This window comes from Loxodonta africana, chromosome 18, assembly GCF_030014295.1.
Source record: "Loxodonta africana isolate mLoxAfr1 chromosome 18, mLoxAfr1.hap2, whole genome shotgun sequence".
Classification (NCBI taxonomy): Eukaryota; Metazoa; Chordata; class Mammalia; order Proboscidea; family Elephantidae; genus Loxodonta; species Loxodonta africana.
Genome location: NC_087359.1, coordinates 32,640,086 through 32,659,239, shown reverse-complemented (window position 1 = coordinate 32,659,239; position 19,154 = coordinate 32,640,086). Strand labels below are relative to the sequence as shown.

The window sequence follows — 19,154 nt, the reverse complement described above, 5'->3', positions numbered from 1 at the left end:
CTAGTGCTCCTATACCAGAAATACTACAAGTGTGTGACTTTAATAAACAGAAATTTATTTTCTCACAGTTTAGAAGGCTAGAAGCCTGAATTCAGGGTTCTGGCTCTAGGTGAAGGCTTTCTGTCTTTGGTGGCTCTGGGGGAAGGTCTTTGTTCCTTGACTTCTTGGTGATCTTCATATGGCATGGCATCTATCTTCCCCCATCTCCCCTTGCTTAATCTGCTCCTTTTATATCTTGTCAGAGATTGACTAAAGACACACCCTATATTAATCCTGTCTCATTAACACAACAAATACAACCCATTGCCAAATGGGATTATAACCACAGGCAGAGAGGGTAGAATTTAAAACACGTATTTTGGGGGGACACAACTCAATCGATAACGGAGGGAGAGAAAGGAGGAGGAGTCCCAAATGGAGAAAGGTCTGCAGGGTGGCACTCACCAAGAGACAGGAAGGAAGGCCCTGGAAGGGGAAGCTGCATTTGAGGCTGGAGGTTCTGAGAGTGGGGAGGAACTTGGGGAGAAAAACCAGGATGCCCCCAGGGGCTAGGATTCTGGGGAGTTTACCTGTGTAGGGAGGAGGAGAAGCGATAAAAAAGAGAAAGTAGGCCCTGTGGAGGAAGGGGTGTGGGGAGGGGCAGGCCTGCCATGCCATTGCTTCATTCCTGCCTTGGGGCCCAAGGTTTCTAAGCAGGAAAGTAGAAAAGCCAATGGAGGGGATCAGCTATGAGAAAGGTCAGGTCTCCCCTCTGGAGTCTCCTACCTAAGACAGTAGGGGGGTTGTGCACGTGCGCGCACTCGTGTGTGTGTGTGTGCGTGTGTGTGTGTGTGTGCGTGTGTGTGTGTTGGTGGGGAAGACCCAGGAAGGGCTCGGTGCACTCACCCAGCATCCTCTGGGATGCTCAGGGCAGAAGCCGAGGCTACTGTCTCCCATTTAGGCAGAGTCCCTGGAGCCCTGACTCCCAGCATGGGGAGCACAGAACACTGTAAGGTAGGAAAGGGCAGAGGGTGGGGGCTTGGGATGCCTGGGTCTGGCTGTGACACTAATGAGCTGTGTGACCTTGAACAAGTCACCTCCTCTCTATGATTGTCCTTTCCTCCTCTATAACCACAGAAGGTCAGATTAGATCAAAGTGTCCCAGAGGGTGAGGTGTGTACAACTGATGGCACAAGAGGTTGTCCAGCACATGGACACAGTATTAAGTAACATTTAATCATATCCTGTGAAAGCTTTCTCTGTCAAGTCCTTTTCAAATCTTGCTTAGGAGCATGGATCTGGAGTTGAACTGTTTTCAGTTTTAAAGGTTTAAAGAAAAGCTTTAATGCTGACAAAGGGTGATGCAAGGATATAACAAAATTCTTCAAGGTGATACTCCGTTGCTGGAGTTTGGCAAGTCCTGGTAACCTCATGATCGATGGGAGTCTTCTCAGAGCTCAGACAGGACTGACCAGGGCCAGCACCGCAGCCCCTTTTCCCATCTCCCCTTCCCACCCCTCTTCCTTTCCAAATCCAGCCCCAGCGCTGACTCCCACCACCTGCTCTCCCTAGGCCAAAACACCTATTGCTGTTGAGTGATGCATAACGACCCTACGAATAGAACTGCTCCATAGGGTTTCCAAGGCTGTAATATTTACGGAAACAAACTGCCACATCTTTCTCCCGCTGAGCAGCGTGAGTTCAAACCGCTGACCTTTCGGGAGCGTAGCGCTTAACCACTGCACCACAAAGTCTCCCTATTATTAGCCCTAGCCCTAGGCAGACCTCCTTTAATCACCCACTCTCTCCAAGTCCCTGAAGACCCCAAAGTCACCCCAGAGCCCGCTAAGCCTTTCCTGGAATAGGCCTTGGCAGCAGATTAAAGACGCCCCGCCCTTATAACAGCCTATTGACCCTCATTAGTGGGTACCGTCCTCCCCCAGGGCGAGGCCGCCGGGGAACCCGCCCCCTGACCCATGGCCTCGCCCTCCTTGAACGCACCCAGGGACGATTCTGGGCCCCGCCCTGGCCAGGTCCAGTCCCGCCCCGCGGCAGGTTAAGAGCCCCCCAGAGCCAGGCGCTTGGGACAGACGGTCACGCATGGAGGGGCGAGCCGGTTTGGTCGTCATGGCGACCGCGCGGGTGGCTCGGGCCCCGCGGGCTGTCGCTGCCGGCGGGCTGCTGCACTGCCTGCGAGGTCCTGGGGGCGCCCGGAGGCTGAGCGGCAGCGCTCGGCGGCGGGCCTCTAGGGGCGCCAGCCCGGGGCGCTGGCTCAGCACAGCCCGGGCGCCGGCCCAGCCCCCAAGTGAGGAGGCGGAGGGAGCGAAGGACGTGGCTCCGCCACCTGCAGCAGAGAAGCCAGAGTGGAGCCTGCCCTCCGCGCCGCTTGTGAACCCCGAGCTCCCCCAGCACCCTGCCAGCCGCTCGCTGTTACAGCGGGACATCCAGGCCTTCCTGAACCAGTGCGGGGCCAGTCCCGGGGAGGCGCGCCACTGGCTCATGGAGTTCCAGACTTGCCACCACTCCTCGGACAAGCCCTTCGCCGTCATAGAGGTGAGCGGCAGCGTTGGCAGTGTCACAGCGAGGGGATGGCGGTTGTGTGGTGACATGTTGTCAGGCATGGGAAGGCCGGCTGCGGGTCCTGTGCAGCAGAACTAGGAAGGGTCGCAGCAGAGCCCTAACATGGGTCGAAGACTGGCCAAGGCTGTGCGCTACGGCGGAAGCCTCGCGGCCAGCCCGAGTGAGGAGCCTGGGGACCGCAAACTGTCAGGCATGATGCTCTGAAGAAGGTCAACTCACTTCATGGGCGCAGTTAGGGGAAACTGGACGGGAGCCTCCTGCGTCAACCCTACCCCCAATGTGCCCCAGAGTCCAAGGACGCAGGGAGGAGCGGAGGAACATTGGTGTGAGATAAGGGGGTGAAACACTGGTGTGAGATAAGGTGATGGCAGGACCAAACGGGCAAAGGGCGAGCAGGTGGGCTCTGATGGACAAAAGTTGAGGCTGACAGCTCCTAGAGAGGGCGGGAACAAGCAGAGGATCCTGGGGGCGGTGCCAGGCTGTAGAAGCAATCCGCTTGGTGGGAGGTGTGCAGCGGTGGTCAGGGCTCCGGTCGCCCAGCTGAAAGCCACTCCTCCCCAGGTGGACGAGGAGGTGCTCCAGTGCCGGCAGACTGTGTCTACTCTGGCCTTCGCCCTGGCCTTCCTGCAGCGCATGGACATGAAGCCGCTAATAGTCCTTGGGCTGCCCGCACCCACGGCGCCCTCGGGTTGTCTCTCCTTCTGGGAGGCCAAGGCCCAACTCGCTCAGAGCTGCAAGGTTCTGGTGGACGTGCTTCGGCACAACGCCGCCACCGCTGTGCCCTTCTTTGGCGGCGGGTCAGTGCTGGGCGCAGCCGAGCCAGCCCCGCATGCCAGGTTAGTGCCCTCCCTGCCCGCCCCGGCGTCTTCGGAGTGAGCTCCTGGCCCGGCCTGGCGGGACCCTCTTGAGCACCAAATCTGGCCCACAGCTGTGGTGGTATAGTCTCAGTGGAGACGGACCTGCTGCAGTGGTGCCTGGAGTCGGGTAGCATCCCCATCCTGTGCCCCATCGGGGAGACTGAAGCGCGCCGCTCGGTCCTCCTCGACTCGCTGGAAGTGACCGCATCGCTGGCTAAGGCGCTGAAGCCCACCAAAATTATCTTCCTCAATACCACAGGCGGCCTGCGCGACATCAGCCACAAGGTGTGCCCCCTCTTATGGTCCCCTCCCCCCACGACTCCGGGCTTGCCTTAGCCCCCTATTCTGCTACTCCTGCACCCCTCCCTGAGGCCCCCCAGAGTTAGTCTTAAGCCGGATGGACCAGGAGAGCCCCTGGCGTCCAGATTTGAGCCCTCTCTGGGCGAGGACTCTGGAAGTCAAGTTAAAGGCGGCAGGGAGGAGGGGTCCGTGGGGGCAGGACTCAGTCTGGGAGTCAGGAGCTGCCCAGGCCGGCTGTGGGCGGGAGGCTCACTCCCCTAGCCCCGGCCACAGGTCCTGAGTAACGTGAACCTGCCAGCCGACCTGGACCTGATCACCAACGCCGAGTGGGTGAGCACCAAAGAGCGGCAGCAGATACGGCTCATCGTGGACGTGCTCAGCCGCCTGCCTCACCACTCCTCGGCCGTCATCACGGCCGCTAGCAAGCTGCTCACCGAGCTCTTCAGTAACAAGGGTGAGGGCTGCGGGCGGGCGGGCCTGGCTGGGTCCCGACAGTGGCTGGGTGTCGGTGGGCAGAAGCGGCTGCCCAGACAGTCCCGGAAGCGGTGGGGGTATGCCACAGCAATGGCTTCCTGCCCCTTGGGGAGGTGGGCGAGAAGGAGATGGACCGGATTTGAATCGGACTTGGGTGGGACTATAGGGTCGCTAGGACTCGGAATCAACTAGACTGCGAGTTTTTTGTTGTTGTTTTTAGGTGGAACTACGGAGATGGATGGGGTTTGGGATGGAGGGCGAGGCCAGGGACTGAAATTGCGGAGATAGGAGGGATATGGGGAAGTGGGTGGGGCTACAGGCGATGGGCGGTATTCGGGGGACAAACTGCTTGGAAAAAAGCATCCGCTGGAGTGAAAGTCATGGGGCCCTGGTGGCTCGCTGGTTCAGAACTAGGCAGTTCGAATCTAGCAGCCGCTCCTTGGAAACCCTATGGGGCAGTTCTACTTTGTCCTATAGGGTCGCTATGAATTAGAATTGACTCAACTGCAACGGGTTTGTGTTTTTTTTTTGGAGAGTAAAAGTCACACACAGGTCTATGCAGATGGCAGAGATAATTTAATTGTGGCGATTTCCACACGAGGGCAGTTGTCCCACCAGCCCCTGCTCTTCTTGGAATGGCCGGGCAAACAGAGGATGGGTGGGACCGGCCCTTGGGCTAAGCTACCCCCGCGCTCTCTATCATACTCCCAGGGTGTGGGACGCTGTTCAAGAATGCAGAGCGAATGCTGCGAGTGCGGAGCCTGGACAGCCTGGACCAGGGCCGCCTGGTGGACCTGGTCAACGCCAGCTTTGGCAAGAAACTCCGCGACGACTACCTGGCCTCGCTGCGCCCGCGGCTGCACTCCATCTACGTCTCTGAGGGGTGAGCCTGCGAGCCCCAGAGGGCAGGGGCCAAGGGAGAGGGCTGGGCAGCTGCACGCCAAGGCGAGGTCCGAGCCTGCCTCTTCACCGCTGTGCCAGGTACAATGCAGCCGCCATTCTGACCACGGAGCCCGTGCTGGGGGGTACCCCATACCTGGACAAATTCGTGGTGAACTCCAGCCGCCAGGGCCAGGGCTCGGGCCAGATGCTGTGGGAGCGCCTGCGGCGGGACCTGCAGACTCTTTTCTGGCGCTCCCGGGTCACTAACCCCATCAACCCCTGGTAGGTTCTGCCTCTCCCCGCTCAGGGCTGGGGCCCTCCCCTCCTCTCCGGCGCTTGCCAGCCACGCCCAGTGGCAAGAGTGGACTCCCCTTTCTTTCAGTAGCTTCTCCCCTACCCCACTCCCCACCCCCACCGCACCTCAAAGGCCCTGCCCAGTGTGGCTCCACATTCCCCAGAGGGCAGATCACATACAGAGCCTGAGATTCCCCAGGGGCAGGCCACATTGAACCCTGCTCTGTTCTGCTTCAGTGCAGCCCTAGAAGGGATCAACCCTCCCCCCTGCCCACTCACCTCGCCTAGAAGCCTAACACTTCAGGCTCTATTCCAGGCCTAGCTCCTAGCTCCTGGGTCCAGGCCCTCTGTACCTCCCTCAGAACACCCCGTCCTCTCTTTCCTTCAGCAACTCTCCCCACATTCCCCACTCTGTGGACACCAAGAGGTGAGCAAGAACCCCTCCCCACTGCTATGCAGCCAAGGCAGTGTGGAGAGGGCAAGGCACGCCCTCCCTCTGATCTTCCTGTGTGACCCTGGCAAGTTACCTAACTTCTCTGACCCTTAGCTGCTTCTCTGTGAGTTAGCATAGAAATACCAGGCTAGGAGAACTGCTGTGAAGGTGAAATCAGAAAACACAAAGCAGGTCCCAGGAGGGTCTTTGAAAGAACCAGTGAGTGAGCACTGGTCATGCCCTAAAGGTACCTCACCCCCACCCCACCCTCTACCCTCAGGTACTTCAAGCACAGTGACGGCAGCTTCTCCAACAAGCAGTGGATCTTCTTCTGGTTTGGCCTGGCTGATATCCGGGACTCCTATGAGCTGGTCAACCACGCCAAGGGGCTGCCAGACTCCTTCTGCAAGCCAGCTTCTGATCTAGGCAGCTGACCCTCACCACAGGCCCTGCAGGCCCTGGGACAGCCAAGGTGGACCAATAGCCATGCCTGTTGGGGCTGGCCCCAGGCAGCCACAGGCAGGACCAGGCTTGTTGGATGAGTGACCTGCAGAGCAGGAAGCAGCCCCCACTTGACTCTGCCAAGGTGGGGGCACTGAAGTGGGTCAAGCATAGGACACAGGAAAGAGAAGGCCAGCCCAAGACCTCCACTTGCTCCAAAGCCACAATCAGGTGGTCTTCAAGTCTCAGCCTTTGATGCAGGCGGGGATTGACTTGGAGGGGTCTGCTCAAAGGAACCTTGAAGAATAGCTGGTTTCTGCAGCCCTTGTGCTGTGTTTTGAGGCTCCCCTGCCCACTGTATTACCCCCACCTGCCTGATATTCCACCACCCATTTTAATTCCTTTGGGTCTTACAACTTTTCAGGAGGCCTTGATTAAAACACAAATACTTGTCTGAAAGTCAGTTCACACTTAAAAGGAAATTAGCAGTGACCCTCTGGGAGCAAGATCTTGAGGACTGGGGACCCAGGGGCTCCTAGGGGAATACTGGAGCTAAGTAAGTTAGAGAGTCCCAAGGATGAAGGCTGCTGCCATCTCTCTCACCTGAGTATCAACAGCCTTCAGAGGGGCCCCCTACCCCAAAGGTAGGAAACATTCCCCACTCAGACCAGGTGCCAGCAGCCCGGCTCCCTTTCCCATGGGTGCCCCTCCCACAGATGCCCTTCCAGGCTGGGGTTCAGAGCCAAGCCCAGAAAGCAACAGCTCATATTTTACCTACTAGACCCTACAGAAGCCACCACAGGGTGGCTTTGGTTTAAAAGCCCAGACTTGAACATTTCCCCCTAGGCCCCCCTGGAGATTGTGTTTGTCTCTACAGCATCAGAACACTTCAGAGGCAGGAGTCCAAAGCCCGAGGTTTCTTCAGACCTTGAACCCCCACTATGTGCTAGGTCCCACACTGGCTGCTGGGACTATTTCCTATCAGGTGATGTATGAGTGAGAGGGGAGATAGGCAGTTAGGAGACCATCATAGCACACTAGGGGCTGTGACAGAATCTAGGCCCCAAGAGCAACCTGTCTCTTCCCTTGGGAGATACGTCATGTCTAGTACACACTGGGTTTGGGCATTAGACAGCTTGACCTGGAATCCAGGCACCAATTTGCTCTGTGGCTTTAGGCAAGCTGCTTACCTTCTCTGAGCCTCATTTCCTCATCTGTAAAATGGGGATAATACTTGGCCTCACAGTGGACACTTACTGTTAGTTCTCTCCCTCTAGCTGCCTTTGGCCAAAGTTTTCTCCAAAAAGAGCTGCACCGAAAGGGGAGGAAGAAGACAAACTCCAACAAGAGAGACTGAGGTTAGATATCGAAAGCATACACTACAAGAAAGACTGTGAGATTCTTGAAAAGAGAGCCAAAGGGCTGTGGGAGTACTCAGAACAGGGGAAAGATCGTGGGAGAAGCAAGGTGGGGCTTAACCAGGTACGGTCCTTCAAGAAGACAAGGATCAATCCCAGCCAATGACAAAGTGCCCTGTGGGGATAACAGAGAAGCCAAAGCCAAATGTTGATATAAAATGTTTATTTTTGGAGGACTGTGTGGTCTGGTGTTTGGGAGGGTACTTCACTCTCACCAGGGCAACCACAAAGCTGGAAACAGACAGCAGGAGGTGGGAAGCTGGCTGCTGCCCACCCGACCCATGCATACTCGAGAGCAGACAGGGCCTGCGCTGCTCTCCAAGTGGACGGTAAAGGGCTGGTACTACCTGCCCCAGAGTACCCTGAGAACCCACGTGACTTCTGTGGTGCCTGGGCCCTCTGCTCCTCCCAGGCATGTGTGCCAACACACATACCCACTCTCACAGTCTCCACAAAGCACTGCAGAGCCTAGCTGCATCCTCCAGGTTCAAAAAGGAATTTTTCATTTTTGCTCACTTCTAGTTCTCCATCTTCCTTCTCCTGTCTCCCACTGCTCGGTGCCCCCACCCCAGCCCTGCCTTAGTCCCTTTTCAGGGACAGGAGATCCTCGGGTGCAGCTGGCCCTCAACTCTCCTTCAAATGAACAGGAACAAATCCACGAGGCATCAGCATCAGGGCTCCTACCCTCCCAAGAGCTGAGCCCAGGAATTTGGGGAAGGGACCTGCCTCCTACCAAGGCAAAAAAAGCAAAGGATCAAACAAACAGATCAAAAAGGACAAACAGCAACCAGGCCAGCAAGGAAGATGGCAGGGTGGCCCTCTGTGGCTCCCTGCGCCCAGCTCAGCCTCTCGCCCTGCAACTCAGCCATCAGTGGCCAGAATGATGGCGGCCCCAAAGATGCCCACACTCTCTCCAAGGAGCTTCATCTGGTTCCAGAACTCGACACGCCGTGTGTTGTGCCAGTAGGTAACATTGCCATCGATGAGCAGTATGACTGGGGGCAGCAGCACAGCCAGGATCTGGGCAGCCAGGGTCACGTAGTAGCCTGACAGGAAGGCCAGGGCCAGGATGCCATACAGCACAAAGAACAGCTGGATCATCAGCTCTCCTCCTGGCAGCTGGTTCAGATATGCCAGCCGGTCCTCTTTACTGTGCTGCAGCGAGTAGGCCTGGAGACACACCATCTTTTCAGACTCTCCAGCAGACTGAGAAGCCTGTCTTGGGAAGGCCACCCTGAGACAGTGCCTACAAGGTGGGCTTCTGACTCTCCTCTCAGACTTGGTATTCTCTATCTCCCCCTCAGACTGGGGAGCTCCAAGAGGTTAGGGCCTATGTCTCCCATCACCTTGGGGGCTCTGAAGAATAGATGATGTCTCCACCATCAGACTGGGCTCCCACCTCTGACGATCCGGTAGGAGCCCACAGAGGTCTGCACACATGATGTAGTGCTCAGTAACAAAGATGAGGCCAAGGGGCCTGGGGCCTGTCCACTTGCTCATTCACACCTGCCTCCCCTAGCACCAGGGATGACTGGAACTAGCTACCCTGGGCCACCCCCATCAGTTCTAGGTGGCAGAATCCTATCTGGGACCTGAACCCCACCAAACCTCTCTTTTGTCCCCGTGAGACACGGTCAATCCAACCTCTTCTCCCCCTGGTGGCAATAATGTTGGAAGAAGGGACTCCCAGCCAGGCCTCAGAAGGTAGCCAGGGCAATTCCTGAGGGCCAGACCTTGTTTGGCCCACCTCTCAGGGCTCACATTTCGCTCCCAGCCAGGCACCTCTAGCCAACAGTTGCCCAACCTACCACGCAGATGAGGTAGATGCCCAGGAACACCTGGCCGGTGGACTGCAGGGAACGGCTGCGGGGTTTCCGGCGGTAGAGCTCCCCAGCACCACTGGCCAGCACGAGAAAGCCACCAATGATGGCAACCGTGCGCGAGTACATACGGACCTAGGCCAGAGCAAGGGAACCCTGGTTAGAAACTGCAGTCACCCACATTTTTCCTGGCTGCCCAGAGTGCAGAACTGCCTATCTGTACACATCGCATTCCATCTGATGAACCCTTTTACCATTTCCAAGCATGGTGGGCAGGTACGGCAGGATAGATAATTCTTTTTACAGAAGGAGAAACTGAGGCCCAGAGGGATTAAGATAATTGTCTAAGGTCCTACAGAAAGTAAGTGGCAGAACCCAGACACCACACAAGTTGCCCCACCCAGAGGTCTCCAGACTAATCCCAATGTTCTTTCCTCTACATAGTATAGAGTCTATTCCGTTAAAAAGAAAAAAAAAAATCCCCACTGATCTGTTGTCCTTCCCTACTGTTCTGACTACCCTTATGGGTAGTCTCCAAGTATGCAGTGACTGGCACAGATCTGGCATTTACAGGCTTAAAGGCTGTGTTAAGATTAATTAAATTTCATAAAATCAGGTGATTGGCCCAGGTACTCCCCAAGTGCCTTTTGTTCTATGAGTCTAGAATTGCTAAACTAATGGTATAAAGCATCCTGGGAACCAGGTGACCTAGGTTGTGGTCTCACCTGTGATGCTAACTTCTGGTGTGACTTTGGGAAAGTCTCTTCCCATCTCTGTGCCTCAGTTTCCAGGGGAGGCTTGTGTGGTCTCTAAAGTCCTTCTATTCCTGAACTCTAACAACCTCCACAAGCCTGCGGTTCAGCCCTCCCAGCTTTCAGACTGCACTGGCTAACACCACTTACATCCCACCAACTGCCGCGAGCTCCCCATCACCCTCGCGAAGCCCCATCTAGGGCCAAGACGCTCACCTTCAGCCAGTCCCCGTAGTGGACATAGCCCCCAATGTAGGCGGCGTAGGTGCTAATGGCCAGCTGAAGTGCGGCTCCCAGCGCGAACCAACGCCGCTTCACCCCGAAGGACATGAAGCTAGCGCACAGCACGGCAGCCCCCATGTCGAAGTACAGGTAGGGCACTGGGATGTCAGGCTTCCTGCGAACCCGCAGTGGGGAAGTGACGAGAGAAAAAAGAAAGGGGAGGGAGGCCCTGAGACCCACTGAGGTCCCACAAGCTCCCCCAAAACAGATCCCCCACTTATGGCCTGAACCCCGCACCAAGCTCAGTGCCCACATCGCTCTGGACTAGAGCCCCTTCCAACAACTCCGAGGTCCCAATTCCTCCCAATCCAGGGGCCCCAACTTCTAGACGCCAACTTCTTCCCCACCCCACTATATCCTGGTTCCCTGGACTGGCCGTACCACCTCCCCCACACCACCACCGCGTTCGCCGGCTGCGTGGGACCACTCACCGGCGAGCCTCCGCCCTCTCAGCGTACAACATGAGCTGGCTAAAGCAGCCCCAGAAGGGGCAGCGCGTAAGCAGCACCGAACCCAACTGCATAATCAGCTGCAGCACCCACCGTCGCGAACCCACCTTCGACGCCATCTTGGGGAAGGGCAGTCCGCTGTAGCCTCACCCCCCTCAAGGAAGCCGGTGGGGGGGGATGCAGCACGCGGCTTCCGGGAACAGAGCTATTTCTCTCCTGTCCGGGAACAAGGCCCTCGCTCCCTAGTTCCGGAGCGAATAAGGGTCTCTCGCAGTGGAGTTCTCTGACCACGGAGAATGTAGGACTTCTCCTAGTAGCAGCAAAGTTGAAACGTAGACTAGAGGAATGAACAATGCATTCAAGACATCAGAAGCCCGTGATCCTAATTTGATGTGTTGAAAAGAACTAGTCTTTGAATGCGCCAATCCTAGCTCCAACACTTGACTTTGAACACATCACCGAAACTTTCAGAGACTCTTCTATGAAATGGGGCTAATGACACCTACTACACCGGATTGTTGTGAGATTCAGATATGACAATGTTGGTCCTGGCACATACTAAGGGTTCAATAAATGGTACACACACACTGGAGGAAATCCCCCGGTTTCTGTTTTAGTTGTTTTCTGGCTAAAAAAGTCACCTGTAGAGAAATTTGGTCTTGACCCACCTTTCGTCTGTCCCCTGAAAGAAGGGGAAGGTCTGATGTGAACATATGGGCCATAGCAAATCAGTCCACTTTCTCCAGCTCTAATGCTTCCACTCTAGCCCAAACTATCATCTTCTTTTGTCAGTTTAATTGCAGCAGCCTTTCAACTGGTCTCCCTCCCCCCATCAAATTTGTTCTCAGCTCCCCTACTATATGTTCTTGTAACATCAACTACCTTTCCTTTGAAACACTTAACATATGGTGATTATGTATTTGTGATTCTTTCATTAATGATTGTCTTACCTGCTAGATTGTGAGTTCTATGGTGACAAGGACCATGTCTGGCTTCTGTTTACTATTATATCCTCAGGGCCTAGTATATAGGAGGCACTCAAGAAATATGTGCTGAATAGCTAAATAAATGAACAAAAGTTCTATACCTAGTTCATAGTAGGTGCTCAGTAAAGAATTATTGAATAAATAAGCAGCCAAAAGTTCCAGGCACTCTGGGCTTGCCACTACAAGGCTACTCCCACCTATCTTCCTATTCCGCCCCCCTAACATATGAATTTATCTTCCATTGTTGAAGTTAAGACCCTGCAAGTACCCCAAGAAGACCATTTAATTCAGGAGATCTGTTTCTAGTTCCTTGAGGAGGAGACTTAATGTCCAAACAGCATTTCTGACCATGTGAATTTAAATTTCCCAGTCAGCCAGTTGAAAGTTGAGCAACAAAACATATATTTTCACGTCTCATTTTTAACAAAATCACTAGGATAGCCTGGGTGTATCCAAAAGAATAAGGAGAGGTGTGTATCCATGCAAAGTGACCTAGGGAGTGGCATTGTGTAGGTGTATGCTGTGGGCGGAGGAGAGTTCTCCAGGTGAAGGAGTGAAACACTGGATTAAAGGTCATTTTGCCCACCTCCGCCCACCAGTGATAATCACACAAACTAAATTTTCTTCCCTGAAATACAGGCACATAGTACACAATCAACTTTACAACACGTTTTATTTTTCCAGTCTCCTCATTCATCCCTGATTGAAATGGGCAGAAAGATGCACAGCCCTCAGGATGGGGTTGAGGCGGTAAGGAGAACCAGAACTGCAGTGGCATAAGTCCATAATATAGTCCTAGAAACCTGCCTGGGCTGTCCAGATTTGCTTCCACCAGGACAATGCCCCACACTCTCACCATTACCTCAGCAACCAGCTTACAAGTAGAGGTCAGGAACATATGTGAGGAAGGGATGGGGGATTAGGATTAGGGAAGCTTTCCCTGTCACCCAATTCCCTCTGGGCTTTGTTCCTCCTTACATTTTACTGCCTCTTCCCCAGAGGAGTGTTAAGAGGGGATGGGCCAGGGGCCAACTCCCATTTTCTAGGGTTGAGACAGGTCAGAAGAGGGGAGTAGGCAGGTGCAGGGTCCTATGCTCTGAACATAGCCCTTTGTCCTTGCCCACACCCCCCCCCCAAACCCTCCCACCCCCTGAGACTTCTGAGGACTTTCCCTTTACCTCTCCCACAGCTCCCTCTCCTCCAGCTGCCTTGACCTCCCTCCTCCAGCACCCCTCACCTCTCCAGAGGGCTCCCCTGCTCTGGCAAGGGCCCTGCCTATGTTTGTGCTCAGCCATGACCATAGCCAGGGCCATGGTGACCAGCATGGTGCCCGTGATGCCCAGCACGATGGCTGTCTCAGCCAAGCAGAGTCAGGCCTCTACGCTGCTCAGCACTGCCCCTGCCAGCCGCCCAGGCCCAGCACAGGTCAGGTTGCCCAGGTCAGCCACATGGAGATGCTGCAGGTGGCCCAGCTTCCTGAAGGCCCACTGCAGGTCTCAGTCACATGCCCAAGGGTTGTTGGCCAGCAGCAGCCTGGTGCCCACTGTCTGGATGCCTGCCACTACCTTGAACTCCAGGTGCTGCAGCTGGTTCTCCATGAAAGGACCAGTGCCGGCAAGGCCGTGAAAGCCTCAGCCTCCAGCTTGCTGATGTTGTTCCTGACCAGAGGGAAGACCTCCAGGCCTGGCATGGCAGCCAGGGCAGTGCCCCCAACCTACCGCAGCTGGTTCCCAGCCAGTGAGAGCCAGCGCAGGTGGAAGAGCCCGCTCAGGCCCCACTGCACCCAGCTCTGCCAACTGGTTGTGGCTCAGGTCGAGCTGCTCCAGGCTTTCCAGGCCCTGCAGGCATCCAGGGTGGTAAGCAGGTTGTGGGAGAGGTCCAGCTGGTTGTGGCTGAGATTCAGCTGCTCCAAGAAGCCCAGGCCACCCAGGGCCCCGCCAGCCAGGCCCCACAGGTTATTGTGAGAAAGCCGCAGCACCCCAGTGCCCAGAGGCCCTGGAAGGAGCCAGCCTGCAGTGGCTGAGATTAGTGTAGCTCAGCTTCAGAAGCCAGACTCCGTCAGGCAGCCCAGAAGGAAGGCTGAGCAGGCAAAGGCCCCCGCGAAGCACCACACTGCCCTCGGCTGGGCAGGTATAGGGTGCTGGGCAGGCTGCTATCAGATTTCCCAGAAAGGCTGATGCCACCACTGTGGCTGTGGCCACTGTGAGGGAGGAGTGGCCATGCCTACCCTGTTCTTGCCCCATGAGGGGCTGAAGTGAGGATGGCATCAGGCCCTCAAGGACGCAGAGACCTTCATGCCTCACTCCTCCACCTAGGACCCCGGGGAAGCACAATGATGCTAAGGGAGAAAAATAAGAGTAGATACCATTCAGGGGTCTCATCATATGCCTGTCCCCCAACATGGTCTCAAGGACACCCTCCCTCCACCTTCCCACCAAGAGCCACCTCAGCCTGAGAACCCAGCATCCTGACCCTCCCCCCGCCACCAACACTCATTCCTTTATTTCTACTAGGATGAAAAGAAACAGGGGAGATGGCCCTTTGCCCCTGGACCTCTCTTCACCCCCACTCCCACAGCCTACCTTGTTTACTGCCCACAAGGTCCCAGGGGCAACTCTGCCTTCTGCCCCTAAACACTCACCCAGTTGCTCTCCTATAGCCAATATTTGCAGAATTCCTGTTCTACTAGATAGAGCCTCAACTACGGCCTGGCTCTCCTTCAGCCAGGCCTGGTCACCCAGGTCAGGGCATCAGGCCACAGAAGCCCAATGCACTCACCTGTGCTCCTGGCAACCCCTGTTGAGTGCCACCTCAGCCCAGGAAAGACAGTGGAAAGAATCTCAGCTTTGGTCACCTGCACTGGCCTCCTGCCAGGGCCTTGCCCCCAGAGCAGTAGAGGGACTGGCTCCAAGGAAAACCATAGCCTGAGGGTGGGATGGGGGGCAGGGTGAGGAAATTCCCAAAGCCTTGTGGCCTTATAACCTGGGAAGAAGGGCCCAGCCCTGCCTTCTAATAGCAGGTGCTGCTGACACTTCCCTCATTCCCTTCTCGAAACCCAAGTCCTGCTCTATCTCTTTCCAGGACTGCTTGAGGCTCCCCAGAGCCCTCCCTTAGGTCGGGAAGGAGCCACGTGTCTCCTTTCAGTCCATGCTGCCTAAGAAATCTGCCTTCGTCTATAATTCACCCAGGTCTTGTCTGGGCACAAAGGAAGGGAACGTTCTCTCTTGTTCTCGCTAGGCCACAGGTCAAAATATTCCATCGTGGCCTTTAAGGAGTGCCTCGCATCTCTTTGTGAAACAGAGGATATGGGGCTAGGGTGTCTGTGCCCCGTGCTTCCACCTTGCCTTGTTGTTAGGTGCTGTTGAGTCGATTTTTGACTGACAGTGACCTCATGTGACAGAGAACCGCCCCATAGAGTTTTCTTTATGGGAGGAGCCCTGGTGGCACACTGGTTTAGCCCTTGGCTTCGGCATTTCGAAGCTACCAGTGGTACCACAGGAGAAAAGACCTGGAGATCTGCTCCCACAAATATCACAGCCTAGAAAACCCTGCGGGACAGTTCTATTCTGTAATATACGGGTACTATGAGTCAGAATCGACTTGACGGCACACAACAACAAACTTTATGGAAGCACATCACCAGGTCTTTCTCCCACAAAGCCACTGGGTGGGTTGGAACTGCCAAACTTTCAGTTAGTTAAGTTGAATGCTTAACCATTGCACCATTAGGGCTCCACCTTGCCTTACCAAACCAAACCTGTTGCCGTCAAGTCAATTGCAACTCATAGTGACCCTACAGGACACAGAAGAACTGTCCCATAGGGTTTCCAAAGAGCAGCTGGTGGATTCGAACTCCCAATCTTTTGGTTAGCAGCTGTAGCTATTAACCACTGTGCCACCACGGCTCCAAGAGAATAATAATAGGTGCTATTATGGAAAGGACCCTTACCAAGGGCCAAGTTACTCATTAAAGGCTTCATTTAATCCTTACCTGAGAGGTAGGAAATTTCATCATTTTATGGAGGCCTGACAAGGTAAAGTAAGTTGCCAAGTCATACTGCTACTTAGTGGCAGGGCTAAGTCCAACAGAACTCCAGTCTGTCTGGATCTAGTCATGCTCCTAACCACTATGCAGCCAGGCCCAAAGACTAGGTCACTGTCCTCCATGCCAGCCAAACACCCTTTAAGAAGTCGAGGTACACAGACAGAGCTAATGAGTGAGTACCATAGATTACCCCTGGAACAGGAAGACAGCCAAGCTACCACCAACCCACGGCACAAGTCTGAGCCTCAAGTCTCTGGATTAATCAAGTGATCTTGTTCAAGCAAATTATATTGAAATAACTTGAAGAATCGTTGCTAAGAGTCTTGGGGAAAGTATGACAAACAGAAGTTTGCCAGAAACTAAAGCTTGGCAAAAGTTCCAATTTTCAAAAGTCAGACAAGTGTAACAACAGATATCAAAATTCAAAAAGGGCTCATTGAACATGTCTTGTCTGGGCAGTTGCCTAAAACATGATCACCAAATGCCCACATGAGTTCACTAAAATTAAGTTAGACCAAAACAGCCTCATTTCGTTTTAATAAGGTTATTAGATGGCTATCACGGACAAACATCTGAATCTCAAAGTCTCTCATGACATTCCTTTGGAAAAGATGAAAACACAGCGGGCAATTTAGCAAAACTGGAAACGACACAACATTAGGATGGATAACTAGTATATCTGCTTATAGAATCAAGTTTTAAATTCTTAATAGATTGGAACAATGGCTAAAATATTGTATTTAATAGAGATAAACATAAACTTCTATATTTAAGATTTTAAAATCTACATTACACAAGTTGGAGAAGATTTGCCAACAGCTACATCTGTGAATAAGGCTGGGCAACTTTTGCTAACCCCCATGTCAGTCTGAGTCAAAGGTTGTGCGATGTGTCTGCCAAAAGCAGCTGGAAGTTACAGCCCTTCAGTGGCCCAGGCAGGAAATGGCCTCGATGTCCTTTGTGCTAACAGACCATATCCTGTGTGGGGGACACACTTCAGAACTGAGAAGGGGTCCTTCAGAAGCCACTTGACTGGAGATGACAGCTCCCAGTCACATCTGCCCACTTAGTAACTCCTGTGCCTCTCACCTAGAGACTGCCAGGGAAAGGAAAAAAACCTAAAGAGCAAGGATTAGTTCCAGCCTGTTCTACAAGTGAGCTGCTGCTCAGAGGAAAACGGGCAGCTATCTCATGTTACCTCCTAAGGTAATGAGCTCTCCATCAATCAAAGTGTTCAAGTAAGGCAGTCTGTCAAGGATGCTATAGAGGGGATATTTCAACTGGGTGGGAGGCTGGACTCTTACATACTGTATGAGCCCTAAGATCCCTGGTGTCTATGTGCTGCTATGTGCTGGGAAAGCTTCACTATCACACCAGGCCCCACCCCAGCACTGGAAGCTGCCTGCATTTGCATTGTCCCACACAGAGTTCTGGAGTTACATGGGTGCAGAACAAGTACATGGGGTGGCAGCAGGAAACCCCAGAACTTAAAAAAAAGGCTAATCTGAACAAGGACTGAAGGAGTTAAAGGTCCATTATTATAATCACTCCCTTGCAAATGTCCTCAGCTCCACACCCCTCCCCCTTCATAGTACTGACCTGATGAATCTCCAAACCCTGGCTGTACCGACTATCCACCCTCTCTGTCTGTACCTATGTCACTCGACATGACTGGCACCTACTTACACTGTAAATGCATGAACACATGCCTCTAAAGGGCATTCAACAATCTTATTGCATGTCCCTCAAGAGTTTACTGATCCACAGGTCAGCAACTCCCTCTCATCTTCCTGCCAAATCTATAGGCTCACCTGCAACTGTACTACTGTCCTCCTTCCTTCCTCTTACAATAGAAAAAGTGATTCCTATCAGAGGCCAATCCTGATTCATCTTCTAATGATTCCTAAACATGTATCTATAGCCCAGCCCTCACCTCTGAACTCCAAGCTCATTATCCAGCTGCCTACTTGCCTTCTGTTTGCCACTGTTTCATGGTCAACACAAACTTAGAAGGACAAAAGACAACTTTTGATTTCTCCACAAATCTCTACCTCAGTAAATGGCACCACCATCCACTCAGAAGACATTCTTTGTTCCTCCCCTCCTCACCACCTTGCCCTCACATCCAATCCATCCAAGTCCTGAAATCACTTCTCAGCCACATGTCTTGCCTTGACTATTTCAGCAGCCTCATACCATGAGTCTTTCTTCTTTCACCGTTGCCATTTAACATTCACTGTCCAGCCATTAACATGTTAAAAAAAATATTGGACCAAATTCCGACTGCTTAAAACCCTTTAATGGCTTCCCAGACTCTTTACCATGGCTACAAGGCCTGTATGACCCGGCTCCCACCTACTTCTCCAACCACCACGTTCACCAGGCTTCAGCTACCTGCCTTCTATCAGCTCCTAAACACACCATGGAGCTCTTGTCAACCTGAAGACTTGGAACTTGCTGTCCCCTCATCTTGAGCACTCTTCAATGGCTGACACCTGGTTTTTTGCATTTCAACTTAAATCACATCTCCTTAGAGGCCGTCCCTGAATATTCTATTTAAAGCAGCACCCCCACTTCCCTCCATGAAGCATAAGCAACAACCTTAAACTAGGAGAGAGACTGACCAGAATAAAGGTGGCCAGAGTAGAAAAAGAATCTACCACTCGTCACCCCCAAAAGACTCACATAAACTCTTAACTAATAACGTTGGTGTCAGCACTACAAGGATTTTTGGGGGAAAGGGAGAAGGCTCTAGAAATATGCCTTACCCCCACCTCACCTCGCCAGTTCAGGAAGAAACTTAGTTTGATTTTGGACTTTTCAATAAAATTGAGAATTAGAAGAAAAGGAGACAGAGAGGCCAGCTGGAAAGGGAAGCCAAAATTCAACCAGACTGAGTCTTAGCTGCCAATCTCTGGAAAAACCTGGGGGAGATTCTCCACGTGTCCCAGCTTGGAAACAGGTGGGCCTTTCCCCCACCTTCCCATGTCCTTTACTGATCCCTCCTCTTCTTTCTGAACTTGAACTCTCCTCAAAACCCAGTCCTGGATGACTTTTCATCTCGGCTCAAGCAACTCACCCACTTGTACTACTGATTTTCAAAACTCCACCTTTAATCTTTCTCAACAGCCAGTGCAGAGCAGTAATACAAAAATGAGTAAG

At 53.5% G+C, this 19,154-nt stretch overlaps 2 protein-coding genes across 4 annotated transcripts; one reads left to right on the top strand and one right to left on the bottom strand.

Moving 5' to 3' along the window:
* Positions 1 to 2,106: 2,106 nt before the first annotated feature.
* NAGS (N-acetylglutamate synthase) lies at positions 2,107 to 6,916 on the top strand. Its single transcript, XM_003414492.4, has 7 exons — positions 2,107 to 2,532; positions 3,121 to 3,395; positions 3,488 to 3,701; positions 3,990 to 4,170; positions 4,902 to 5,073; positions 5,172 to 5,354; positions 6,080 to 6,916. Exons 1-7 carry the CDS (start codon positions 2,107 to 2,109, stop codon positions 6,231 to 6,233), a joined length of 1,605 nt encoding a protein of 534 aa, XP_003414540.3. The 3' UTR covers positions 6,234 to 6,916.
* An 890-nt stretch (positions 6,917 to 7,806) lies between these two features.
* TMEM101 (transmembrane protein 101) lies at positions 7,807 to 13,066 on the bottom strand. 3 transcript variants are annotated; one of them, XM_010594507.3, is made up of 4 exons: positions 10,944 to 13,066; positions 10,447 to 10,627; positions 9,467 to 9,613; positions 7,807 to 8,873 (listed from the first exon to the last, which is right to left on the bottom strand). In XM_010594507.3, the coding sequence occupies exons 1-4, from the start codon at positions 11,078 to 11,080 to the stop codon at positions 8,520 to 8,522; spliced, it is 819 nt and encodes a 272-aa protein (XP_010592809.1). In that variant the 5' UTR covers positions 11,081 to 13,066; the 3' UTR covers positions 7,807 to 8,519. The 3 variants fall into 3 exon arrangements, with proteins under 3 accessions (XP_010592809.1, XP_064126365.1, XP_003414329.1); XM_064270295.1 differs by having other exon boundaries at positions 11,069 to 13,065; XM_003414281.4 differs by having other exon boundaries at positions 7,807 to 8,828; positions 10,944 to 13,061.
* Positions 13,067 to 19,154: the final 6,088 nt, after the last annotated feature.